The sequence below is a fragment of the Microcaecilia unicolor genome, chromosome 1 (genome assembly GCF_901765095.1).
Source record: "Microcaecilia unicolor chromosome 1, aMicUni1.1, whole genome shotgun sequence".
Classification (NCBI taxonomy): domain Eukaryota; kingdom Metazoa; phylum Chordata; class Amphibia; order Gymnophiona; family Siphonopidae; genus Microcaecilia; species Microcaecilia unicolor.
In genome coordinates, this window is record NC_044031.1 from 69,416,702 (window position 1) to 69,427,693 (window position 10,992).

Consider the following 10,992-nt stretch of genomic DNA (forward strand, 5'->3'; position numbering starts at 1 on the left):
GGTTCAATGTGGCTTACATATTGCTAAAAAGGCGGTTACAAAATTTAGATTTGTAGAAGTCTAGTACATAATACAGAAGTACAATAAACGCTGATATATTAGCATATTGTGAGAGAGCTTAATATTATTGTAATTTATGCGCTAAACATAACTGGTTAGAGCTGGGAGTTAACCGAACTCGGTCCCTGAAACACCCCCAGAGCACCCCCGACAAAGACGGCTTCCTATTAGATTGTAAGCTCTTTGAGCAGGGACTGTCTTTCTTCTATGTTTGTGCAGTGCTGCATACGCCTTGTAGCGCTATAGAAATGCTAAATAGTAGTAGTAATTTCAGCGCCAATAGGTCATTTTCCGCACCACTAACTGATTAAATGTCGCTGAAAATGACCGAATAGGCACATATAAGTGAGTTAACCAATCGACGGCCATTCCCAGCCAGTTAACTCACTTTCAATAGTTAAGTTGCTGCTTGTTGCCTCCTGCACTGTATCTGCCTCTACCACAATGTGAAAGGACTTGACTTAAGTAAACAATTGGTTCAGAACAGCCTGGAGAATGGACTAGTTTATTGAAAAACTTAGTATGGAGAAAGAAAAGAAAAACCTACTTACTGCCTCTCAGAGAATTCCAGACCCAGCCCTGGCCCAAAACCAAATACTGTTTATGGATGGGATTGCTCTGGTGACATATACACACCAGCCCCCTCAATCTATAATCTTGTGTGCCCAATTTTACATTTAGCAAGCAAAATTGCATGCATAGATCACAGAATATCTACAGCTATGCAAGCAACATAATTGCCAAATTAGCTGTTAACTAGTAGTAAGAACCAATAATTGGCCTTAATAGGTGTTAAATGGCCAGGGCTAACTGGGTATGTTCAGCAGCACTCCTGCCCCGACTATACCCCTGGACTTCCAAGGATTGTAAGAATGGCCCGAGGGGGCACCTACAGGTTGGTGGCAGGGGTAGGAAGGGGAGGGAGGGAGACAGACAGGACAAAGCACAAATTTGCAGCTTCCACTGAAAACAGATGGTTAGTTTCAGGCAAAACTGAAACCATGACCACCAAAAACCAGGCAGAAACCAAAACCAAAATTTGGCCAACCTCTAGACTGGTGGTGCTGTAGATATGGAAATACCCCAGGATTTAAAAGAGACTATTAATTAAATAAGATTTACACCTGGTTCAGCAATGTGGATACAAAAGAAACCGTTCTGTTACATCATGAGGAGTACGAAGTTTGGATATCTGCCTGTTGCAGCATTCCAGTAAAAGTTCTGTTGTTTGCATACAATACTAATCTTGGAGTGACGTTATTTTGCTCCCTCGCTGGTAAAAGTAAAAGTATGGTTTTAAAACCCTACGGCCGACAGGGCTCAAGCCCAGCTCAGAAAGAAATGGAACTTTTGTAGTGACCCTGGTTTGGGTGCTGGGGAGCTAGTTGGTGCCCAGAACTGTGTAGTGAGCCCAGGGACAAGGGTTACTCATGCAAATTAGTGAACTTCTTATCTGTTGCATATATATCCCAATCCCACCGGGTTTTTTTTAAAGTCTCTTAGCATTATATCGTGCAAACCATACAGGCAGCATCCTAATCTGAAAATCAGGAGGGGGGGGGGTAGAAGGAAAGGAAGGAGGGAGAGTCTGCACAGCACACCAGCAATAGAATCGGCCCAGATCAAATTGCACCAAACAGGAAGAGACTGAGCACAGCAAAGTGGGTAGTAGCCGTCCTGGCCTGTGCGATCTGATCTAGAAGTGCGTAACAGGAAGAGCAGGCTGAGCTCCTGCGCCGCTTGGAGCTTTTCTAACAAATCGAGCCATCAAGAAAGAAAAGGACGACAACAAAAGGGTGGGGGGGATCCGCAGAGCCCTAGGGCACAGATGCCCCGGCACTTGTGCTGTACCTGCTGCGTGCTAAAGTCGAAGCCCAGGAAGGTGCGGCGGGGAGCGGAGGCCATGCCGAGTTACCGAGGGATGCAGAGCCCGCACTTCGCCTCCTTCCCTGAGTCAATCAGTAACCGGGACTGGAGCGAGTAGTCTTAGCTGTGCTGCGAGGTGCATCAGTCACAGTATGATCTGGGCTGGGGGTTGGGAGAGGGGCCGAGCCCCTTGCACGGACCTGCAAAGCTCGCTTTCTGGAAACATTTTCTGCTCAGTAGTTGGCCCGGTTTGAAACAACATTGCAAGATACGGGTTCCCCCCCTTTTTTTTTTTTACACTGTGAAAATTTGATGCTTTGTTTCTTCTGCTCAATCTGTGAACTCTGTACAAAACTGATTGCAGTTGTCCTATGAAAGGTGAAGAAATATGTTTGGACACTCACTGAAGATCGCGCAAAAAAGTTCCAAAATATTGCCACCGGGTTTTTTTTTTCTTTTCAAAAGTTATCTTTGGTTTTATTTGTTTGAAATTTGATCAATTAAAACCAAAATTAAAAAAAATCGCTTGCAGCGTCTTAGAAGCGTGATCTCAGGTTCCTTGTTATGGAAATTCAATTCATTAGCAGAGCATAACTAGCTCTTTTAGCATTGTAGTTGGAGCCCTGTAACAGTAATACAAGATTAGTGTTTTTGAAGTTAACAATTGTAGCTGAAAGTTACGCCCGTACCTGCCGGACACAGTTCATCCGGTTCAAAGGTTCCTTGATAGTAAAACATGAGTCACAAATTGTAAACCCATGTGAAGATAGTGATGTAAAATTTATGTAGGTTGATCACTGATTTTTCGTTCTATAAACACAGTAATTTTTTTTTCTATTGTTTGGAGTTAACTTTTGTTTTGTTTCTAATGGTAACCTAGCAGAGAAGATGGCATTGCAGGAAGTAAAGTAGCCCCCCCCCCCTCCTGTATTGTTACTCTTTAAAACAAGAATAGCCACAATGCCATCTTTATCCAAAAGCCACTCTGGACACCATGAGCTAAGATGCTGTGGGTTCATGTGAAGAGAAACAGATCACAACAGCAATGCATTTTCCTCTGTCGTTAAAAGGCTCAGGTTTTGAAGTTGACGACATCTCCCTTTTCTGAGGTTGGACCACCATATAGTTGAGTTGGCAGGGCTGGGTGACCAGGAAAGTACTTCCCCCCTGGAGAGAAAAGTACAGTCTTGTGAAACTTTATGATCAGAGGGTCATGCTAGCTGCTGTGATGCCCCAGTCAGGAAGGCATGCAGGTAGCAGAACTCTTTACTGGGCAGACTGGATGGGTCATTTTTGGTCTTTACCTACTGCAGAGTGAGGCAAAAAAAAAAAAAAAGTAACCCCCTAGAGTTTTTTTGCTATTTTTTCAGCAACCGCTTGGAATGTGACATTTTACAGCTTTTTATTTGTCGTTACTAGCTTCGTTTATGTGCTGAGTGGAATGAGTTTATTAATTTATTTATTTATGCATTCTTGTATCCTACTGTTATCTAAAAACAAGTTTTGGTTCAAAGTTTATCTTTAAACAACGAAATTACAGACTTTTAGGGATGACCACCCAGCGATTTTCACATGTTCAAAAATGGTTGCACTGTAAAACTACCATTCTTTGAAAAAAAAATAAACCGGGATGCCAGTTTACGGTTAATGACATCACAGTGACGTAGACGTTTGTCTGGGGAGCAATGTTGGGGCCTATCACAAGCTTCACCCAAAGCGGCAAACAATCGCTGAATTCCAGGAAGCACTGCAGATGATCTGGGACAGCCAGGGACTGACCAACAAGGTTGTTAATAGAGGGTTGCACGGGGACAAAAATCATACCCATCCCCACCCGTACCTGCTGGAATCTTACCCGTCCCCACTGGAATCTTACCCATCCCCGCAAAATTTTAACCCATCCCAACCAGTCCCCACCCGTCCCCGCAAGAATTTAACCCATCCCCACCCATCCTCGTAAGAATTTAATGGTACATAAAAGAAAATTCCAGTCAGCTCCCTCAGTCTCTCTCTGGATTTGAGCCACAGCACTGTAGACAAGGAAGGAACAGAAGTTGGAACACTCTGGTGCGCACATGTAAGATTTGTCTCTGATTCACTGGCACTGTGTGCTGAGAGGTCGCCACATGCACACGCCAGTAGGTCAGGTGACATCTGATTCTCGTGCCTGTGTCAGAGCTGAGGTCTATGCACCAGCGTGGGAGCAAAGAGGATTAATAGTAACATAGTAAGTGACAGAAGACCTGAACGGTCCATCCACTCTGCCCAATAATCTCACTCATTATCAATTCATCATTAAATCAACAAGTGTGATATATACTTGATTATGGTCTTTCTTTCGTGTTTCTGGAACAAAGACCACAGAAGCCTATCTGGCCCTATCCTTATGTTCCAACTGCTGGAGTTGCCATTGAAGCCCACTCCAGTCTATTCGTCTTCTCATTTGTGGGACACAGACCGTAAAAGTCTGTCCAGCACTGTCCTCAGGTTCTAGCCACTGAAGTTGCTGTCTAAGCCCTTTCCAGCCCATCCTAAACCACATTGCCATGTATGAGACACAGACCATACAAGTCTGCCCGGTATCAGCCCTAGTTCATCACAGCCAGAGTCGCCATCTAAGCATCACTTGACACATCCACACACATGCAGCCATTTAAGGTTAGGTTTTATATAACTTCCATTTTCTAATTAGAGATGCTCTGTGTTCATCCCACGCCACTTTCCACATTTGTGCTGTTAAAGCAAGGAAGAAAAGGAGGAGGAGGAGGAGACAGCACTTAAAGAACTTGGTATTCGGTAGATGAGAGGCTGGTGCAGATGCAGCTTACACTTCCATGGGAAACCCCGCAGAACTGCTTCCATCCCCGCAGGAACCCCGCAGAACTGCCTCTGTCCCCTGGGAACCCCGCAGAACTGCTTCCATCCCCTGCCTCCGTCCCCGCAGGATTCCCGCGAACCCCGTTCCCGTGCAGCTCGCTAGTTGTGAACTTCCCAAAGTGACTGAAGGCCTGTGTTAAAGAAGGGGGTGGACACTTTGAGCATTCACAGTGACTGCAAAATTCTGACACATTGTTAATTGGATCATTTGACATTATTGGATGGTGTTTTAGCTCGAACATTTTTAATGCACAAAAATCGCTAGGTGGTAACACTAAAATGTCAGTAACGTTAACATGGCTTAAGATAATTAAATGTTGTTTAATAGTAGGGGTGGGTAATTAACATGTTAATGCTATCAACGCGTTAATAGCTTTTTAACGCTGGCTGATTTTACATAGACCCCCCCCCCCCCCCCCCGCATTTACCTCAACTGCAGGACTTTTGCTCCTGTTTTTCTCTTCTTCTTTGGCACTGCTTCAAAGTGCTTTTTCTTCCCTTGCATGGCCGGGCTCTGCAGATACTTGAGCGGTGCCATGCGAGACTTCCCCAACTTCCTGCACAATGCAGCTCAAGTATCTGCAGAGCCCAGCCATGCATGTAGTTACAGAATATGGCCCAGTGTGCGTAAAGCTACACGCAGAGATTTACGCCATGTTTTCATTGATGTAAATGACGGCACGTAGCTTTAGGCACTGGGATATCAACTAAGCGTATACTATATATTGTGCTTAAATTTAGGCATCGTTTATGGAATATACTTAGGCGGAATGTTTACTGTGTGGATTTTTTAGGTGCCTTATATAGAATCTGGTCCATAGTGTGCATTCCAGTGGCGTAGCTACGTGGGGGCCTGGGCCCCCATAGATTTGGCCCTGGACCCCCCTGCCAATGACCCTCTCGACCCCCCTCCCGCCGCCAACCCGCCGCCGTCCACTACCTTTGCTGGTGAGGGACCCCAACCCACGCCAGCCGAGGTCTTCTTCTGGCGCAAGGCTTCGTTCTGTTTCTGTGAGTCTGACATCCTGCACGTACAACTTGCAGGACGTCAGACTCACAGAAACAGAACGAAGCCTTGCGCCGGAAGAAGAGGACCTCGGCTGGCGGGGGAGGGTTGGCGGCAGGGGGGGTCAGCAGCGCTGAGGGGGGGCTAAAATGTGCCCCCTCACCTCGGGCTGTAGACCCTCGTCCCGCCGAAGTCTGGCTACGCCCCTGGTGCATTGTTTAAGAAGAGAGCACACTATTAACAACATTCGTTGGAAAAGAAAGAATTCCAAACAAAAATGATAGAACATTTTCGGGGTGCTCAGTCTTCAACAGCTCAGCTCAGCCCTGCCTCCCTGTGACTACAAGCCATCGCATTGGTTGGATCCTACCACAGTCTGCACTGGAAGAGGGGAGGTCTGGAGATCTGTAGAGGATTAAACTGAAAAAATATCTAGACGCTTTAGCCATCTAGCTTTGAGACAGTTAATTTAGAAATTTGTAGAATCCTGAAAAAAATGCAGGAAGATGGTAATCCTAGGGACTCTTTTACAAAGATGTGGGGAAAAGTGACCATCATACCAACAATTACCTTCTCATACCTGACTTCCTCGTCTTGATTTGAACTCATACTGCAAAACTTTGGTCCTGCTGCAGTCTGAGATATATATTTTTTTTTTTTTTATTGCATTTGTATCCCACATTTTCCCACCTATTTGCAGGCTCAATGTGGCTTACAGAGTTTGTTATGACATAGTCATTACATAATATCAGTTATACGTAGTATTGAATAGAGATTATGTAAGGGAAGAGTAGGAAGGTGCTTTATTTGCTGCCAGGCTGCATGGGGAGAGATTGGCACAGGATAAAGAAAAAATTACCCTTTGGATTTATTTAGTAGTATCCTTCTACATGTTTCTATTCCACTTTTTTTTGTTCAAAGCACTAATTTATCTTGGCAGAGTTCTGCAGTACAAGGTAGAGTAAATGGTCAGGGTCAACTTAACCATTAGGTAGAAGTTTCTGAGAGTCAGCAGCTGTAGTTGAAGAAAAAACATAGGTCCTGACAACCACACAAACTCAAAGGATCTTCAGTGTACTGTAGGAAGGATGGGCAACCATGGTCCTAAAGGACCCAGTCGGGCTTTCAAGATTTCCACTCTAAATATGCATGAGATTGATTTGCATGTACTGCTTCCATTGAATGCAAATCAATCTCATGCATATTCATTGTGGAAATCTTGAAAACCCGACTGGGTTGTGGCCCTTGTAGCTGGGTTGCCCATCCAGGACCCAGCCATGTTCAACCCTGCTTAGCTGCCTCTTCCTCCACACGACTGTTGCCTTCACTCCACAGCAATCTGGCTCCAGGCCCTGCGAACTCCCAGGACTTCCTCCCCCCTCCGTTCCTTTCACAGAAGCACATTCAAAGCCCAATGTTTATAAGTAAGAGCTTTTATTTTCTTGCTTCAAATCAACAAAACACCCTTCACTCCAGGTTGTTTAGGCTAGCAGCCCAGAGCACAATTCAGGTTCAAAAACAGTCCATATAACTTCACTTTAGCTCAGATTACTTCACTTAGGGAACAGTACAATATCAGAGGGAAAATTCCTTTATTCTTCCAGTGGTCATATGGTCATTTAGAGCACTTTTTTGTGTCATTATTAAAACAGGTTTAGACCAAAACATCCAACTTATATAGCAGAATTAGAAAAGGTTCAATGAAGAGCAGCCAAAATGATAAGGGGGGTGGAACTCCTCCCATGTGATGAAAGGCTAAAGAGGTTAGGGCTCTTCAGCTTGGAAAAGAGACGGCTGAGGGGGGATATGATTGAGGTCTATAAAATCCTGAGTGGTGTAGAATGAGTAGAAGTGAATCGATTTTTCACTCTTTCAGAAAGTACAGAGACCAGGGGGCACTCAATGAAATTATATGAAAATACTTTTAAAGCAAACAGGAGGAAATATTTTTTTCACTCAAAGAACAGTTAAGCTCTAGAACTCGCAGCCAGATGATGTGGTAACAGCAGTTAGTGTATCTGGGTTTTAAAAAGATTTGGACAAGTTCCTGGACGAAAAGTTATTTGAGATAGACATGGGGGAAGCCACTGCTTGCCCTGGGATTGGTAGCATGGAATGTTGCCACGATTTGGGCTTCTGCCAGGTACTTGTGACCTGGATTGGCCACTGTTGGATGCAGGATACTGGGCTAGATGGACCATTGGTCTGACCCAGTATGACTAGTCTTATGTTCACCTTACTCCTGATACAATAAAGGTTGTAGTGTGGAAATAAAGAGTAGCAGATTGACGTGCAAATCATATGCAAGGCCGCCCAGTTGGGGACTGCTCCAGATGTAAAGAACAGCATAGAATTGTGGTGCATGTTTTTACTTTCTCTTCAGCACAGTCCTTCAGCTTGGGACTGAAGGAAATATCCTATATGGGAACAGCAGGGCCATTTCAGCTCAGAGGAAACATGTTCCAAGTGGACCCAGTAGCCACTCCATCCCCTTGGTTATCTGGTCCAGGGAGGCATCTACTGGCATCCTTCTCGTCATGCCGCCATCTTGGAAAATGGCAGTACCTGAAACCTAGTGGTACATTGGGGCACATTGATATAGATCAGTCTAACAAATAAGGGATTGCCTCCTTTATTGGGAAAGAATAGGCTTTTGTTCATACCTTTTAGGTTGTAGCTCAAGGTGAGTTACATTCAGGTACAGTAGGCAATTTTCTGTCCCCAGAGGGCTTACAATCTACTACTTATCATTTCTATAGCGCTACTAGACGTATGCAGTGCTGTACACTTGAATATGAAGAGACAGTCCCTGCTCTACAGAGCTTACAATCTAATTAGGACAGACAAACAGGACAAATAAGGGATAAGGACAAAGGGTAGCAAGATTCCGGAATCCCAAAGAGTAGCAAGATTCTGGAACACAAATCATAGCAAGATTCCGGAATCCCAAAGACTACTACTACTAATCATTTCTAAAGCGCCACTAGACGTACGCAGCGCTGCACACTTGAACACGAAGAGACAGTTGCTGCAGAGCTCACAATCTAATTAGGACAGACAAACAGGACAAACGAGATAAGGGAATATTAAAGTGAGGATGATAAAATAAGGGGTTCTGAACAAGTGAAAATGGTTAGGAGTTAAAAGCACCATGTTTTGGGAACCTGCTTCAGGGTTTGGTCCTACAAAGCAATACATAAACATAATCAGAAAGTATTCTCCTAACTACTCAGTCCTAAATATAACTATATGACTGCTAAGAACTCACCTCAAAATGCCTCGGCTCATAATTAGTCGGCAACTGGTTTTCAAAATGGCAACCTAGCTCACAGATGCCCTTTAAATCTAAAGAGGACGTCAGAGAACACCTCCATTTAAATCTGTACCTAGTTCTCAGCCGGCTGCTCTCACCTTTAGGCTACGCCTTCATTTAACAGACTAACTCCAGCGGTGCATCCTGACGGACTGCTAGAGATTCAGGCATCACCATTTTGCAAGATGGCGGCATGAAAGGTAGGATGCCACTGGATGCCTCCCCAGACCAGGTAACCTTTATACGCAGAGGGCCACATGAATTTCAGTACTATTCCTAGGAGGCCACACTCAGAAAATGAACAAATGCGCCATATAATTCATTGCCATATAATTCATTGCAGCTCTAAATTTTGGGAGGGAGAGTTCAGTGAAAATGAGTTTCATAATAAGGGGGAAGCACAGTAAAAGGCATTATTGTGAGTGGACAACAAAACTCTGGTTAAGGACGTTTGTACAGGCTGTTTTCTGTGTATACTTCGTAAGGTTTCATGGGCCACATAAAATTCAATGGCGGGCCACAGGATGCCCACCCCTGGTCTAGGGGATCCTTTAGCATAGAAGCTGTCTGCTCTAGGGCCTTCTTGTTGCAGATGCTCAGTCCAGTGGTGCCCTGGACCAGGTTACCTGGGGGCCAGGAGGTCTGAAGTCTGGCCCGCACTGGGTGAGGGTTGGTGGATCTTGGGCTTGGTGAACCTGGGCTGTTTTATTTGGTAAAGCCAATCCCACATTGACAGGAAGGGAGATATGTATACCCAATGCACCAACCTGTGGCCCTGTGCACTGATTTTTCTATCAGCACACTTTATTTAATGCCATAGTAATTTGCATGCCATTACTTCATTGAGAGTAAAAGTGTTGTTAGAGTGTGAATTGCAAAGCTGTGTGCTGAAACAGCACACCATTCTATTGCATGGCTGAGCTCACTCAGTGTGATGTTTGTGTTAATGTCTAATTGTTTTTACTGTGCATAGAAGACTCAACACACATATTCATCTTTACTGTAGAGGCTTCCTTGTTGGAGGCTAATGTATCGAAGGCATTTGTTTAATGAGTCAGCGTTGCATATGTGATTGCATGCACTGCTCACTTTGCGAGTAGACTATAGTAACATTATTTACGCAGGTCTATCAGGGAACAATCTGAAGAGATTACAAACGACAAAATACGGCGCTGAAATTTTTAGGTAAACGTAAATTCAATCATGTAACTCGGTGGTTCCCAAACCTGGTCCTGGAGGCACCCCCAGCCAGTCAGGTTTTCACGATATACATAGTGAATATTCATGAGAGAGATTTGCATGCACTGCTTCCACTGCATGCAAACCTATCTCATGAATATTCATTGTGAATATCCTGAAAACCTGACTGGCCGGGGTGCCTCCAGGACCAAGTGTGGGAACTACTGACGTAACTTCTTTATTTAGGCATTATCATTGGTCGGCACTGGTGTTGACATATAAGGCTTTTTATGAACTGCAGGCACCCTAGTTATATCCTATTCACCATGAAGGGTTCGTAGGTCAATGCAGGATACTACAATGGAGAGATGGGAAAGAACACAAGATAGAGCCTTTTTTGGTTGGCCCCTCATTTCTAGAATGAAGTACAGAAAGATCTGAGAGCTGAAGTGAACCTGAAGGAAATTAAGATTCTGCTTAAAACCCATTTCTTTCATCAAGCGTTAAAAAATATACGATGAGGGAGATATGAGGATTTATTGAAGATCCTGCAATTTGAGAAATATAACTCTCTTACATATAAATGTTTCTGACTAATTGGGTTAGGCCTTTCCTATAAAGAACTGAAGTTCTTTTCATTTTATTATTTGTATTTTCTGTTGTACAATGTTAACTGCCTAGATCTGGCAAA

General features: G+C 44.2%; 1 protein-coding gene across 1 annotated transcript in view; it reads right to left on the reverse strand.

Annotated features, from left to right (window-relative positions):
• The window catches only part of XYLB (xylulokinase), a 200,881-nt gene extending 198,477 nt beyond the window's left edge, over positions 1-2,404 (reverse strand). Inside the window, exon 1 of the mRNA XM_030198171.1 lies at positions 1,912-2,404. Coding sequence (XP_030054031.1) covers positions 1,912-1,965 — 54 coding nt within the window. The 5' untranslated portion in view covers positions 1,966-2,404. The remainder of the gene's footprint in view (positions 1-1,911) is intronic.
• Positions 2,405-10,992: the final 8,588 nt, after the last annotated feature.